Genomic DNA, 16,957 nt, shown 5'->3' on the forward strand with positions numbered 1-16,957 from the left:
AATGCTTCCCCTCACCCCCAGATGTCCATGTCCTTATCCCTGGAACTGGGAGTGTTACATTACATGGCAAAGGAGAATTAACGTTGCAGATGTTAAGACTGCTAATCAGCTGACCTTAAAATAGGAAGATTATCCTGGATTATCCAGAAGGGCTCCAAGTATTCACAAGAGTCCTTAAAAGAGAGAGAGGGAGACTTGACTGCAGAAGAATGGTCAGAGATACAATGTTGCTGGCTTTAAAGATGGAGGAAGGGGACCACAAACAAATGTGGGCAGCCTCTAGAAGATGGAAAAGGCAGAAAACAGACTCTTCCCTAGAGCCTCCATAAATTAAGACAGCCTACCAATGCCCTGATTTTAGCCCACTGAGACCATTTCAGATTTCTCACCTCCAGAACTGTAAAACAGTACACTGAACTGTTTAAACCACTTTTAAGTTTGTGGTAATATGTTATGGCAGCAAAAGAAAACTAATACACTACCTTAGTTAATACAAGCCCTCATTCCTTACTTCCCTTTGCTGCTTAATTTTCCTCCATAAAATATATTACCTTCTAACAAACTATTTTACTTATAAATGTGAATTCTATAAATAAATGTAAGCTCCATAAAGGCAAAGATTACCTATTTTGTTCAGTTTCCCAAGGCCTGATACTTGGTTATGTGCTCAAATATTTACTGAACGAACATTTGATAGATTATAAATATATAAATATGTTAGAAGAGCTGTTCTTATGATGATGCTAACCGTGATTAAAAAAACCATTAATCTTAAAGAAAAATGAGATATAATCAGTGGCTGTTTGCAGTCAATGACATTTAGATTTATAGCTATGCATTAATATCTCTCAAAACATCTTTATTATTCAGTCTCTGTATTCTTCTTCTTCTCAATTGCAACTACTTTTTTTAAAATTAGTTTTTAACAATTCAGGAGACACTATTAAATACATATTTTTAAATTTTTTAATATTTTTCAGTAAAATATCTCATCTTATCTATAAGTTCAGAAAATAATAATATACAAATAAATATTTCCTTGCTGAAGGAAGTTATTGACATTTGAGAAAAGTCTCCAAGTTTGAAATATAAAAGACAAAATTTTGGCAATGACCAACAAAGGTCTTATATTATCTTCATTCAAAGAGTAAAGAATAGTCATTGGTGTTAAAAGGCATTGCTTACCTGTTCCAGGAGTAGTTGTCATAACTCCGACAAGAGGACTCTGCATTACTGAAATGTTTGCCTATGTGAAAACAGAAGTGTTAAAGTAAAAATGCAAAGTTCTAACCATAACACAAACACAATAAGTGTTGAAAAACTACATTCAACAGACAACTGAATGTCTACCAGGTATTGGAAATGCCTATTAGCTCACAATTGAAGAGTACTCTCTAAGTTTTTTTATTTTTTTTAAGCTGAACAGTATTAATCTAAAATGCCAGACTTGTTAGCGTAGTATATGTTTAATATAAGAAAAGTTGCATTAGATAAAAAGACATTATTTTTAGTAGACAGTAACACTGCTATTTGTTTTTAGTTCCTAAGATACAATATTTGAAATAACAGAGATAATGGTGATTCCTCAAATCATCAAGTTCACATTGAAAAATAGAAAGATGGCAAAACTATATTTCTAAATTGACATTTACAAACCATGAAATACTATAGATTCAAATCAGTCTATACAGTAAAAGACAGCATATCTCTGCCTTTACTAGCAGAAAGTAACAAAGACTAACTCCTTTAAATGTGAGAAAATTAGAGATTAAAGTAGTTAAAAGTCCTTCTATAAACAAAAACAGAAATATCTAATTCAGAATGAGAAACAGACTCTTTCTCTAGAAGTAAACATATAGAGAGAAAATTTTTTAACAGATTCTGACTAAACTAAGAAAATCTAAAATCTGGCTATTATCCAGCAACCAGACCAAATGCTGAGAGATTGTTAGGAGGGATACAAAATGCATTGTTCAATTCTTAATGATAACTTCTTTCCTGATTAGAGAGAGGTTGACCAAAGTGTCAGGTGGCAAAACTAATTTGGACTTTAATAATATTCTTACCAACTTTCAAATCAAAAACTTTCTCTACAAATTATGATCCACAAGATTTTTAAACATTTTGAACATAGCAATAACTATAAACTACCTTTCTTTTCATGTATTATGAGAGAAGTAATAAAAACTGGCATAAACTTATAAGTCAGAGATCCTCATATCAAACTAAACATCAGATTTATCTATCAACCTTTAGAAAAATACTCCAGACCAGAATATTCTGAACATAGTTAAGTTTTGTTGTTTTTTTTTTTGGCGGTACGCGGGCCTCTCACTGCTGTGGCCTCTCCCGTTGCGGGGCACAGGCTCCGGACGCACAGGCCCAGCGGCCATGGCTCACGGGCCCAGCCGCTCCGCGGAACGCGGGATCCTCCCGGACCGGGGCACGAACCCGCATCCCCCGCATTAGCAGGCGGACTCCCAACCACTGCGCCACCAGGGAAGCCCCATGGACATAGTTAAGTTTATAACACCACTGTCCACATATAACACAAGCCACACAAGCAGTTGTTAATTTTATAGTATGCATGTATATCTCAATTCAGTATAGGACTAGCCACATTTCAAGTGTCAACAGCCACACTTGGCTAGTAGCTACTACACTCGACAGGAGGGCACGTGTAGAAGTGATGGAAAAAGAAAGTAATCTGTTTAACTCAATGAATTAATTTTGCTTTGCTTGACAAACAGGCCTAGTATGCCATGCATATCAAGCCTATAATCAAAATTTACTGAAAGATTTTTCTACTTTTTTTAAACTTGCCAAAAAATATGCTATATTTGATTTAGGGAAAGGCCATAAAATATTTCTCCAAATCAAACAGCAGAAATGTCGTTATACAAAGAACTTACCAGTTTAGCTGATACACTTTGTTTACATATCCTTCTAGGCATAATAGTAATAGGAGAGAAAACTTTTGACTATAAAAGCTACTAAACTTCCTACTTAAAAGAAAAATCCACACTACCTTTCAACTGACAATCAAGAGAAATCACAGTAGTGTGTATTAGCAGAACATTGCTCTTGTAAACACTGGCTCTAGATTCAAGATTGCTAGGTTTCAAATCTGGCTCTGCTAGACTAGCTGCCTTACCCTTGACAAATTACTTAGGCTTTCCGTGTCCTAGTTTCCTCAATGATAAAATAAAGCTCGTAAGAGCTACCTCACAGATTCACTGTGAGGATTAAATGAGACAATACGTGGGAAGTTATAAGATCAGGCCATGTGCACTGTAGGTACTTCATAAGTATTACATACTTTTTTGTGCTATCAGTACCATTAAAACAGAGAATCTCTACCTTGTATAATCTGACTGAAAATAACACCATCAGAACACCTACATCTACACCAACCAAAACTTAACATGACCATCAGAACACCTACATCTACACCAACCAAAATTTAACATCACCATCAGAACACCAACACCAGGAACACACTAAACCATCAGCTCATAAACATGCAGAAGGAAGCGTTTTCAGTAAAATAAGTAAACAGTGAACACAGCTCTAAAAGGATATTGGTCTTATATTAATAAAACCATCCCTAAAATAAAGACCTCAAATCATTACAAGGTGCCTTAGATCTGGATAAACCCTGAATCTTCACTTGTTCTTTCACAAAATTATGTATAAATATTGAACTTTTTAAACAATGAACAATTTAAATGATAATCATTTCTACATGTTTATTAAGGAGGTTGGGGGCATGGACAGGTGAATAGGCACACCTTTAAAAACCACAGAATTATCTATACGAGAAAATTATCTAAGTTCTATCACATTTTTAAGTACATTTCACGATAAACACAATTTAATTAGACTCTAGGATAACTATCCCTAATGCTTATTCTGTGCAATAGAATTACACTAAAACAGACCTCAGGCAAACACTTCAAATCACTGACCCTCCCTGTAAAACCACATAAAAACATGAAATAAGGACATGTATGGTCCTGAATGAGGATATGTGTGTCACCTGTCTTCTTGAAGTTAAAGGTGTTGATCCAAGTCCTGGGCTGGAAATGTCATCATATATACTTCTAACTGGTGGAGCTCCACTTTTATCTTTATGAGCTGGTACAACTGGCTGTGGTGGTGACCCACCTAACAATGCACAAAAAATATAGACAGGTGAGAAAATAAAGAAATCCTCCATCTTTCTGGTAAGATCTTTTAAATTAATATTTTTAAAATAATGACTTAAATTCCTGTCTCCCAGCAATTCTCAGATCTTAATACACAGAAGAATCACCTGGGCATCTTGTTAAAATTCAGGTTATGTCTCAGATCATGTGAGATGGAGCCTGAGACTATGAATTTCTAACAAGCTCCCAGTGATGCCAATGTTGGTGATCCATAGACTGCACTTTGAATAAAAGGTTCCAGAATAAGTAAATAGAAATTTTAGTTTTTAGTAAACACATGCAACTTTTGTTTTCTCTAGATGCTTTTCTTTTGTTTTCTCTAGATGTTAAGATGCTTAACATTTCAATACAAAATTTGATCCTATTTCTCTCTTGAAAGTAGGTATTAAACAGCTCCAGTTTGTATACACTTGAATATAATCTCATAATGTGGAATTTGACTGTCAAATTCCTATTCATGTTTCTCACAGTAGAAATATATTTAAGTACATAATAAACATACAGGAAAAGGACCAACTTTGGGGGATACAAAGGGATCTTCGTTAAGTCAGAGAATCAACAATGCCAAGTAGCAAAGCAGTCCAGGCCCTCTGTAAGACTAATGTCTGAGCCTAGACAGTACGGCATAAGGTATTTAGATTAGAGCACAGGCTATAGAACAAGATTGACCTGGGCTTTAACCTCCTGCTGTCACTAACCAGTGAGCTTCAGCAAGTTCTATACTGCATTTAGCCTCAGCTTCCTCTTTTGGAGGATACTACTAACTACCCTTTGAGACTGATAAAAGAATGAAAATAACATATAAAATGCTTAGCATACTGCCTGGCTCATAAACACTCAATATATGGTAGCTACAGTAATAAAATAATACACTTGAAATACGTAAAAAACAAAAATCTGTCCAGAATAACGTTCTTAAGTGAATCACTTCAAATATAACTTATAATTCTCCCTGATCAATCCTAAAAAAAAAAAAAAAAGATAATAAACCACTTTAACTGAAATAATACCTTAAGGACAATTAAAGTAAGAAGAATTTTCATTTAAACATCTATTAAAAGGATATTAGCTCACATTTGGAATTCAATCATTTTTGTAGCTCTCACTACTCACAGTCAAAACTTCCAAGTTATCTTTTCCAATATTTGTTTGCTAAAAGAGTCCTGTAAAAGATATGTTTCATTTACATAACATTTTGTGCTGGCAACTGCAAATCATAGTTTGTGGAGTAAGTCCTTTCACTAAACACACTATAAGTGAGACTCTTAATTCACTATGACTAGAAGTAGAATTCATATTTACAGATTTTCAAATTACACTTCTTTTGACTATTTGCTATTATTACATTTAAGATGTATTATTCAAATTGAATTCAGCTGAAGTTAAACGACCATATTCCCCTCCCCCCACCCACACACACTAACATCTCCGAAACAGGGATAATTTACAAAAACTGGCAAATGTTGTTCTATCATATGTAGTGTTTTTCTTTCTTAGTGGTACTTAAAATAATGGTGAGTTTGGGCTTCCCTGGTGGCGCAGTGGTTGACAGTCTGCCTGCCGATGCAGGGGACACGGGTTTGTGCCCCGGTCCAGGAAGATCCCACATGCCGCGGAGCGGCTGGGCCCATGAGCCATGGCCGCTGAGCCTGCGTGTCGGAGCCTGTGCTCCACAACGGGAGAGGCCGCAACAGTGAGAGGCCCACGTACCACAAAAAAAAATAAAATTAAATTAAATTTTAAAAAAAATGGTGAGTTTTACAATCAATGGCATCTTAGATTGAATAAAATGTAGTATGCATATTTTTAGTGAGTGGTTCTTGGAATTATAGTAACTTATATTGCTTACACCTCTATTACAATAATCTTAAAATAAAAAATAGAGACACTGCTTAATTTTTTAAAATAAATGTGGTTTGAGGATGAACGCTGCATCACTACCCTTTTTAAAATTCTTGTACATGTACTGATAGTACTGTAAAACTATTATAAGCAATTTACCTACCTGCAAGTAAAGGTGATCTCATTTCCATTACTCCTACTGAAGGGCCACTAATTGATCGAGGTTGTGGAGTCACTGGAGCTGGCAAATCCCCCATTAAAAATCCAGGTAGGAACTGGGCATTAACCCCTGGCTTTGGAGACGTGGGTGAACCCAGCATCATTGGTTCAGATCCTAAATGAATCAGAAAATAAAATAACACAAAGAAAGGACTTTAACGTAACAATATCTAACAAAAAGATGCAAGAATCCAGCATAAACAATTTTTTTAAAATCTTTATCGGGGTATAATTGCTTTACAATGGTGTGTTAGTTTCTGCTTTATAACAAAGTGAATCAGTTATACATATACATATGTTCAGCATAAACAATTTTGAGAATTTAATCAAAACTGTTAAGTATTACAGAACCATAGTTCATTTTATTATTTTAAAAACCAATAAAAATTATTTCTAGAAAAATGTGAAACATTTTGTATTAACCAAATAATATTTGACAGCTGTTTTTGTTTACATTACTTCATAGATTTAAGAATCAACACTTACTTTTAAATTTTAAAATTTTAGCTTATTATCTAAAAAAAAATCCCTAATACATAGAGAATAACTTCTTTCCATTTCTGGATCAGCTTCTACTATGTAACAACCGAAAACAAGAACAAGGTGCACTAGTTACACAAAGTCTAAGCAAATCAAACACAATAGGTTTAGCGTGCTGTATGTCCCGTTTTTCTTTCCCCATATACAACTGTCAGTCATTTTTGTAATAAAAGTGTAATCATGCACACATTAAAGCACATATGAAATAATGTGATGATAAGCACACCAATTAAGAATTATATTGAAAAGATTTGGAAAGGTTGTTTTGGGTCATTTTTAAAACCATTCATTTTAAAGTTAAGAATAACCAATAAAAGTCTCCCCAACATAAAACCAACTTAAGAACTGATACTTCACAATCATCAATTCAAAATTATTTTTCACAATTTATAGGGTAGGTATTATTATTATTCCAACTATGAAAAAATAAGGAAGCTATAACTTCCTCTAATTTCAGAACAAAATAGCCCAGTAAGGAAAACATGGGCTCTGGAGTCAAGAGACCTCGGTTCCCGTCTCAGCAAAATGGACATAACTGTAGTACCCACCCACAGAGCTTTGATTAGACTTACAGCAAGTAAAGCACTTATCTCAAGTGCCTAACATACAGTAAGTATTCACCAAATATTAGTTATTATTATTCTAATAGTATCTTACAATAGCCAAAACTGAGGAACTGATGTGTATATGTAGAATTTGCAATTTCTGCTTATGAAAATTTAATTTTTCAACTATCTGACAAGCCTGAATGTGATTCATGGTACTCAGAAAGGTCAAACATTTGGTATGTTATTTATATTACCTTTATTAACTATTCCTTAACTTCTAAACAGCCTCAAAAATGTGTTTCTTGCTATCCAAATGCTGTCAATTATTTATTCTTCCTCTTATTTCTAATCATAGTAGACCTAGATATTAACAATGCAAACACATAAAAAAGGAAAAAGGAAAAGAAATTCAGGAAAAGAATAAAGCAAATACTGAAATAAGGTGTGAAGAGCTATACTACATTGTAATTACTTCAAAGTGCTAGTTACAATGTTACCACAGTACTATTACATATTTCCAAAGAACATACCACTAAAATCAAACCAAAAGTCTAAACAAAAGCATACTATGAACATATATTTATAAACCCATAGTAATAAATGTATTACAAAGCTTTAGGTACCACCAACTACGTTCACTCTCCCAGCCCCAAAAGAAAAAAAATACATATATGGCAAGTATAGAAATAATGAAGTCAAGAAAATTTCTGACACATCCGAATGTATATTGTGATACAGTAGAAAGCAGCAGAGTGAGGAGGGCACAAAGGGCTCTTAGCTGAACTGTCACTTACCACCCCACCCTTTCACTTAGAGAGCTATACCAATGGATCTGGAAAGTCTTAAATTCCATTTCAGTCTTGTACTCCTAACATGTTAAGTACAGTGTCTTACTCAGCTAGCATTGTTTGTTGAAGTAACCATTAGTTTTACTGTACCATTAGGTGCTGGGAAAACGTTTATTCCTCGTCTGGAATATCTGCAATATGTGGACTTGAGCAATTAATACAACTAATGTCAGATTTCTGACCAGAGGTTTATTCATATTTGTAACCCAAAAAAACATACACTCCAAAATGTTTTTGTTGAGTAGAAAACTTCGGAACTGGAAATGAAAAGCTTTTTGACCTCTAAAATAATACAAGACATAATACCTAGACCAACTTTAAATGTAGCTGAGTATCTCTGTTGATATTATGCATTTAGTTTTTTATAACTAATGCTAAAACACGTTCCTCTATTCTCAAAAGAAACTTATTTTGCACAAAACATGGCAAGCATTATATATCCTTCAACTCTAATAAAACTCATTCTACAGATACATATCCTGCTTGCTTGCTCTCCTTTCAAACTCATAAAGTTGTAACCCAACTTTCAAATACATCTCTATGACAATAGACGATTTATTTTCTGTTCTAAGATATTCAACGGTTCTCACAAAACTCAGCAGACACACACACAAAATCGACATCCTGCTAACTTGGCAAGATTTTCTGAAGTCAACACATCTCAACAATGCCCGCCCCCATTAAATAATGGTAATGAATTTTTTTTAAAAAAATCATGACGTGACCGATTAGAGGAAAAGACCACCTACAATACTTAGTCATTTTCCCAAGATAAAGCCGGGGGAAATCGAGCGAACTCCTGGCCTCCTATTAAGGCTAATATCTCAATGGCTGCATCACCTGGTTAATTAAATGTCGCACGATTCAAGCTTCCATTAAAAACTGATTTCTTCTGCAAAGCCCGGGAGAAGGAAGGAATCAAACTGGAACTAGAAGCCTAGGTGACCAAACAGCGGTGAAAGGTAACCACACTCCAGAGCACTGCCCACCCACGTGTTCACAGGTGAGTTCCTTCCCACCAACTCTTCCCCGGATCCCGGAACCTAGCATCGCGTCTACGCGCTGGCGGAGTCCCAGGTATGGATAGGTCTGGCTCCGGCGTAAGGGGGCACAAAACAGCTGAGTCACCACAAGACCGCCGTTTCTTCGCCCTCCTCGGGGCCCGCATTTTCCCGGAGCCGCTTTGGTAGCGGCTGGGTGTAGACTCCTCGAGTAGGGGGCGGACTAAGAAGTTGGGTGCGAGCCAGAGGCTGCCCCTCTGAGGCTGAAATTAGAGACGAGAGCCCTATGACTACTGCCTTTCAGGCTTGCCCGCTTCCAAGATTACGGCGTGCATCGCAATGCTAGGGAGGAAAAGCAGTTTTTTACTCACCTAACGTGGGCACCTGGGGTTCCACAGCAAACGCTGCCATCGCAGCAGCGGCGACACTTGGCCCCGCACCTCCCCGATTTTCAAAAATGGCGGAAATTCTCCCCACGGATAGGGGCGCGCTGCCTTATGGGGTTGCGTAACTTCCGGACATGCGCTATACCTAAGTTGTGACGCCGGAGTCGTCATTTTGGAATGGGAAAACAGTCTTTTCGGAGATGCAACATCTCCGAGAGGGTTTTTACTGGTAGGGTGATGAAACAGTGTGGAAACTGCGGTTCTGGGAATTCTTCTGCTCACCTTGTGAGCCTCCTGATTTTTTGGTGCTTGAGTTTTATAGAAGCACAAGTTATTTTACTCACGATTTCATAATTAGCGTGAGTTTACCCGGTGCTCTGTCATCCGTCAGCTTTTCCAAGTACCACCTGGAAAAGTTGGCCTGAAGAAACAGATTGTGCCGCTTTCCAATGTAGATTTCCGGCCTTATTTGCATGAACCTCAATTCTCAAAACATATTTTCTACCATCTCTATGCCATTTTTAAAAATTTTGTGTTATATAGGCACAATTTTACATTAAAGCGTTAACTCATACTTGCTGTTTTATTATATATTAATACATGCAAAAGGTATTAAATAATGAAGGCTAATAATAAACACCCGTGAAGTCACCACACTGCAGAATCCTCTGTGTTCCTCCCTATGCCATCCCTGCTGTCCTCTTTCCCCTACTTTGCTGCTTTTCTTTAGAGCGTATTCAAATATCACACACATATTCTATATATGTGTGTGTGAAAATATGTTATTTCACTATTTGCAGCAACATGGATGGACCTGAAGATTATCATACTAAGCGAAGTAAATCAGACAAAGACAAGTATCATATGATATCGCTTATATGCGGAATCAAAAAAAATGATTAAAATGAACTTATTTAAAAGACAAACAGGCTTAGAGAACAAATTTATGGTAACGGGGGGAAAGGGTGGTGGGGGGAGGGATAGACTGGGAATTTGGGATTGACATGTACACACTGCTATATTTAAAATACATAGGGAATTCCCGAACGGTCCAGTGGTTAGGACTCTGTATTTTCACCACAGAGGGCACAGGTTCAATCCCTGGTCGGGCAATTAAGATCCCACAAGCTGTGTGGGGTGGCCAAAAATAAAATAAAATAAAACAAAACAAAATAGATAACCAACAAGGACCTACTGTATAGCACAGGGAACTCTGCTCAGTACTCTGTAATAACCTAAATGGGAAAAGAATTTGAAAAAGAATTTATACATGTATATGTATAACTGAATCACTTTGCTGTACACCTGAAACTAACACAACATTGTTAATAAACTATACTCCAATATAGAATAAAAATTAAAAAACGAACAAGAATAAATGAAAGGAAAAAATATGTTGTTTTGTTTTGCTCACTAATTTTATAAAAGTGATGTGCTACATGTATATATTCTGAAACACTCTCTGATCCATACCAGACTCATTATCCTCAAAATACCCACCCATCCTCCCTATTCCCTCCGGGATTTCCTGAAATCCCAAATCCAGCCAAGAATTGTGTAATTTCTGTGAGGCAATAATAATTCCAGCATTAAATGACAAGTTCCCAGAAATCAAAATGTAAAACCACTTACAGATGAATTGACTTTTTTTTAACAGGTGTATGGGTTGAACTGTGTCCCCCCAAATATATGTTAAAGTCCTAACCTCCAATACATATGAATATGACCTTATTTGGAAATAGGGTCTTTGCAGATGTAATCAAGTTCAGATGAAGTCATACTGAATTACTACAAAATTGGTGGCTTAAACCAACACAAATTTATCTTTTATAGCTCTGGTGGCCAGAAACCTGAAATGAGTTATAAGGACTAAAATCAAGGTTTCAGCAAGGCTGGTTTCTTCGGGAGGCTCCGGGGAGAATCTGTTTCCTTGCCTTTTCTAACTTCCGAAGGCTAACTATATTACTTGGCTTTTGGCCCTTTCCTCCTGCTTCAAAGCCAGTGGCATAGTATCTTCTATCTCTCTGGCACTGCTTCTCTCTGCTTCTGTAATTACATGGCCTTTTTCTTCTATAGTAAAATCTCCCTCTGCCTCCCTCTTATAAAGACATTTGTAATTACATTTAGGGCCTACACAAATAATCCAGGATAATCTTCCCATTGCAATATCCAGTTGCAGTGATTAAGTTAATAATCATATCTGCAAAGTAACATTCATAGATTCCTGGGATTAGAGTGTGGATATCTTTGGAGGCTCCATTCAGCCCACCACACCCAGCAACCCGCTTTCTAGAAATAATGTACCAAAAAATATTCATCAATGAAGGGATTTTGATATAAATTATGGTCTGGCCAAATAAAAGAATATTATGCACCTGTTAAAAAGAATAAAATGGATTTGATATGTGACTGTGTGTATTGACCTAGAAAAATCTCCATGATTGATATGAAAGAAGCAATTTGAAAACATTATACAGCATCATTTTATTTTAATTTAACAAAAAGTGTGCTTTTGGGAACAGATGCAAAGAGAAAGGCAGATGCTTGTTTAAATAAAGGAAAAACCTAGAATATATTTCTGCCAAACCATTAACAGGGAAGGTAAAATGGGAGAGGGGTTTGTAAATTAGAGGACTTAAGAAGGGCCTTCAATTTACCTTATATAATTTTTAGTGGTTGATTATAGGCGTTACTTACTATTTTTAGTATTCTTCAAATTAAAACTTTTTTTTCCTTTAAGAAAGTCATTTTCCTTTCTTCACTTGCCTTTCAAACTTCTACTCTTTCAATTGTCTCTTTCTTTACCGAGTTATAAAGATGCCCAGTTTTCCCTATCAAAAAACCTTCCCTAGGCACTGCTCTTTTTTCTAGTGACCATACACTAATTCCTCTCACATTTTCTCTTTTTCTCAGTATCTCAAAATAAGAGACTACAGACTTTAGTAGATGATCTATTTCCCTAACTTCACCATCTTATTGTTTAATTCATTACACACTGGCTCCTGTGTGAATCCTCTTCTGAAACTACTGACCCCAACTATTTTTGTCCTAATGGCTAGATTAAGCCTGTCTCCTTGACATCTGAAGTATTCAACAGCTTTGACAATCTTTTCCTCTATACAGTGTTTTCCTTATTTTTGGTGGTACTACACTTCCTGTTTCACCTCATAACTTTCTATTCTTTTTCTGGCTTTTCTATACCTGATCCTACTTCATTCTAACCTGGACACTTAATTATTAGTAGTCAAGCCTTTGTCCTCTCTCTCTTCTTCAGTTCTTTATAGTCTCTCCTGGAGTCCTCGTCAATTGTCACATCCATGAAAAAAGTCCCAAATATTATATGCCTCAGCTCTCTCTAAGCCAAATGATACTTTTCCAGATGCTTGATGAACAATCTCCCAGCACATCAAACCTCAAAAACAAACTCATCTTATCCCTAAAATCATCCCCATTCCAGTTGTCCCTTTTTCTATTAGTCTCAGAAATCCAAAATTAAAAGCACAGTATGTTAGAGCAGAATCTAAAGTAAGACGGACCTGAATTCGAAGCCTAACTTTCCCACTTAAATCCTGTATTACTTCAATTTGTATTACATCTTTATAGATTTTATTTTGTGTAAAATAGAAACAATACCTACTTTGAAAGGTGGTTATGCTTAGTACAGTGCCTGGTCCACTTTGCTTTTCCTGGCTTCCACCTTCCCTTCCATCAAACATTCAAATACCAAATCCTATTCTTTCTCTCTCCTCAATGCCTAGAAAATTGCAGCCAACTCTTAACATCTCCCTGCCTTCAGTCTCTCCCACCAAATCTAACACACCACTAGCCAATGCTCCCCTCCTTGTACACATTAGTCAGCTGTCCAAAACCCTCACTGACTTCCTCTTCCCTACAGCAGCCCAACGCCACAAACTTCACGTGTGCAGCACATGCCAACCAATAGTGTCCTCCATTACACTATATACATTCTCACCCAGGCAGCAATGGAAGAGGAAAATCAGAATCTCTTGGGGGTGGGGATGGGATGACTTCCCCAGTGGTTCAGTGATAAAGAATCCGCCTTCCAACGCAGGAGATGCAGGTTCGATCCCTGGTCGGGGAACTAAGATCCCACATGCCGCGCATGGGGCAACTGAGCTGGCGCCACAACTACTGAGCTCGTGTGCCTCAACGAGAGAGCCTGAGTGCTACAAACTACAGAGCCCAGGCGCCCTGGAGCCCGCGCGCCACAAATAGAGAAAGAAAAACCCACACACCACAACCAGATAGAAGCCCGGGTGGTGCACCCAAGAGCCCACGTGCTGCAATGAAAGATCCTCCATGCCTCAGTGAAGATCCCACGTGCCACAACTAAGACCGGCTGCGGCCAAAAAAAAAATTTTTTTTTTAAATAAAGAATCTCTTGGGGTGGAAAGTGCTATAGACTGAATATTTATGTCCCCCAAAGTTCATAGGTTGGAAATCCTAACCCCCAGTATGATGTTATTTGGGGGTGGGGACCTTTGGGAAGTGGTTAGGTCATGACGGTAGAGTCCACATGAATGATATTAGTGCCCTTATAAAAAAGTTCCCATGGGCTTCCCTGGTGGCACAGTGGTTAAGAATCCGCCTGCCAATGGAGGGAACACGGGTTCAAGCCCGGATCCAGAAAGATCCCACGTGCCGCGGAACAACTAACCCCGTTCGCCACAACTACTGAGCTTGCGCTCTAGGCCCCGTGAGCCGCACTACTGAGCCCGCATGCCACAACTACTGAAGCCCACGCGGCTAGAGCCCATGCTCCACAACAAGAGAAGCCACCGCAATGAGAAGCCCGTGCACCACAACGAAGAGTATCCCCCGCTCGCCACAACCAGAGAAAGACTGCGTGCAGCAACGAAGACCCAACGCAGCCATAAATAAATAAATTTATTTTAAAAAAAAAAAAGAGTTCCCAGAAGCTCCCTATCCCCTTTGGCCATGTGAGGATATAGCAACAAGATGCTGTCTGTAAGCCGGGAAGCAGGCTCTCACCAGACACCAAATCTGCTGGTGCCTTGATCTTGAACTCCCCAGCTTCCAGAACTGTGAAGAAATAAATTTCTGTTGTTTTTAAGTCCCCCAGTCTATGGTATTCTGTTATAACAGCCCGAACAAACTGAAAGAGGAGGGTAGGAGCATCTTTTTTAGTGATTTCAATAGGTACCCTAAAAGGAATATACATTGTCACCCTGCCTTCACTAAGGGAGGTTGAGAACCATGGCTTTGAAAATAGTCACTTCACCCTCTCACCCTAACCTTCTGCTCCAATCAATTCTCCCATCATTCCCCCCTGCAAGCCTTCAGCCTCTTGTGAAAGATCTTCACACTGTATTCCTTGCTCACAGCAATCTCCCTGCCTAGCATCCCTTTACTTTCCACCGCAATTTGCAAATCCCTGTCCTTCTCACAAGTAGCAGCTCTCTTCCACCATGAAACTTGCCCCAGCCCTGCCAGCCCTCAATCATCATTTCATTTCAAAATGTACAACACATTTCTGCAACTCATTTGTTCCAAGATATTTGTTTTGTAAGTTTTCTTTTCAGCCCCGTTAGATGAATTTTCTTGGGGACAGGATCATAACTTTTTCTATTCTGTATTTCTATCACTTTACAATAAACCTATGTTGAAAAAGTAAATAAATGAACAAATTAATGATAAGCTCTAAATTAATAATAATAAACATTGAATAAAATGTAATTATATGATATAACATATTTGATGCAATGTTGCATGTTTTCAGATGTTTAAAATAATAATTTTGCACATTAATTCTATTAGAAGGGCTTATATATATTATACAATGAAGACCTATTTGTAGCTCTGTTTATCCTTTTTCTGGTAAAATGAGATTTTTATAACTTGGATTATCTTGACTGAGTAACATTGTATGGTACCATTTTACCTTTTTGTGTTTCTTGTTAAACTACACTCTATAGAAATACTGCACGTTCATCATACTCTTCTGTACATGAATATTATTATCTTAACCGCAATACTTGTTTTCCTACTTTCTTTTCTGAACATAGTAAATAAAATGTCACATAAAGTGGAACACCTGTTCCCTATTTCTATTCTGGATTTGTGGTTCCCTGAATGCTGCCTTCCAGTGACATATGATTCCATCAAAGTGCTATTTTTGTAGACCACTGATTTTCAAGCTTAGATGGAGAACGCTTTCACTTAACAAGGTATTGCGCAGATAATACATACAACAGAGCCACTCTGGTTGGGGAAAAATAAAAAACAGGAAAAATGCAAGCACCCCTAACTCAGTATTCTTACCCCCAAACTGTCAACTGTCGCCTCCAAGTAACCCCCTGAAACACTTGGGTAAAGTACCTAGGGCTATAGAGAGTCTAACCTGAAAATTAGCTCTGGGCTATATATATTTCAACTTTCTTCTAAACACAAAACAAATTTTTAAAAAGTGAGAAATATGTGAAATCTCAAAATTTATTTATTTTCAATATATTTGATATGTTTTCAGTCAAACCGCTGTGTATCTATCATACATACTGAATACTCATCAACCTATTTATAAATGTCTATTAATATGCAGTATTTGTATATAAACCTAAATTCTTAAATCCCACTCCTAGACTATTTTAAAAATAAAAACAAAGAATTTTTTTAATTGAAGTGAAGAAAAACGGTATCCACCTTTGGTAAGAATTTAGAGAAAGAATAGAGTTTGTCACCTTTGTAAAGAGAGCGAGGAGAGGCGACATCTTCTCACTCTTTTTCTGATCATTTCAGCCTTTGGCAGCTGGTGTAGCATGGGCTGTCCGTCACGTAGACTGTGATGTCACATAAAGCACACAGAGGAATCATGATTTCCTGGGGCCCACAGACAAGTGATCTCCAAAAGAGCTTCGTGGTGTTTAAGATGTGGGGATTGTACCCAGAAAAATACAAATCCGTTATTTATATTAGCATTATCTCACTGCTCTAAGTAATGATGACCAAAGCTGTGTCTTTATAAGTTAAAATAAATAATACATTTGGAAACTTATGAGTTTTTTCTTATCATTTCATTACAATAAACAGCTGGCAGAAAGGGTGTATGAAACATCAAAAGATACATCAGTTTAGCTGACTCACTTGTTGTCTATTAATCAATTAAATGAATGGTTTTTATCACCAGTTGGAAGTAAAAAGGTAACATCAAAACTTGCATAACTTTGGGAGGGAGGGATGAATAGGCAGAACATAGTGGATTTTTAGGGAAGTGAGACTATTCTGTATGATACTATAATGGTGGATACATGTCATTATAAATTTGTTCAAACCCATAGAATGTAGAACACCGAGAGTGAATACAAATTAATGTAAACTACGGATCTG

General features: G+C 37.1%; 1 protein-coding gene across 6 annotated transcripts in view; it reads right to left on the reverse strand.

The window, feature by feature from the left end:
* NUP35 (nucleoporin 35) overlaps positions 1-9,686 on the reverse strand; it is a 36,715-nt gene extending 27,029 nt beyond the window's left edge. The window contains exons 1-5 of one of the 6 annotated variants that reach the window (XM_060016470.1): positions 9,578-9,661; positions 7,612-7,717; positions 6,214-6,384; positions 4,040-4,167; positions 1,186-1,246 (exon numbers count right to left, since the gene is read on the reverse strand). In XM_060016470.1, the coding sequence (XP_059872453.1) occupies positions 1,186-1,246; positions 4,040-4,167; positions 6,214-6,373 (349 nt within the window). In that variant the 5' untranslated portion in view covers positions 6,374-6,384; positions 7,612-7,717; positions 9,578-9,661. Of the gene's footprint in view, positions 1-1,185; positions 1,247-4,039; positions 4,168-5,282; positions 5,372-6,213; positions 6,385-7,611; positions 7,718-9,045; positions 9,158-9,577 lie in introns of those variants that run through there. The other 5 variants (XM_060016471.1, XM_060016469.2, XM_060016472.1 and 2 more) reach the window with 5 other exon arrangements.
* Positions 9,687-16,957: the final 7,271 nt, after the last annotated feature.

The sequence above is a fragment of the Delphinus delphis genome, chromosome 7 (genome assembly GCF_949987515.2).
Source record: "Delphinus delphis chromosome 7, mDelDel1.2, whole genome shotgun sequence".
NCBI classification, from domain to species: domain Eukaryota; kingdom Metazoa; phylum Chordata; class Mammalia; order Artiodactyla; family Delphinidae; genus Delphinus; species Delphinus delphis.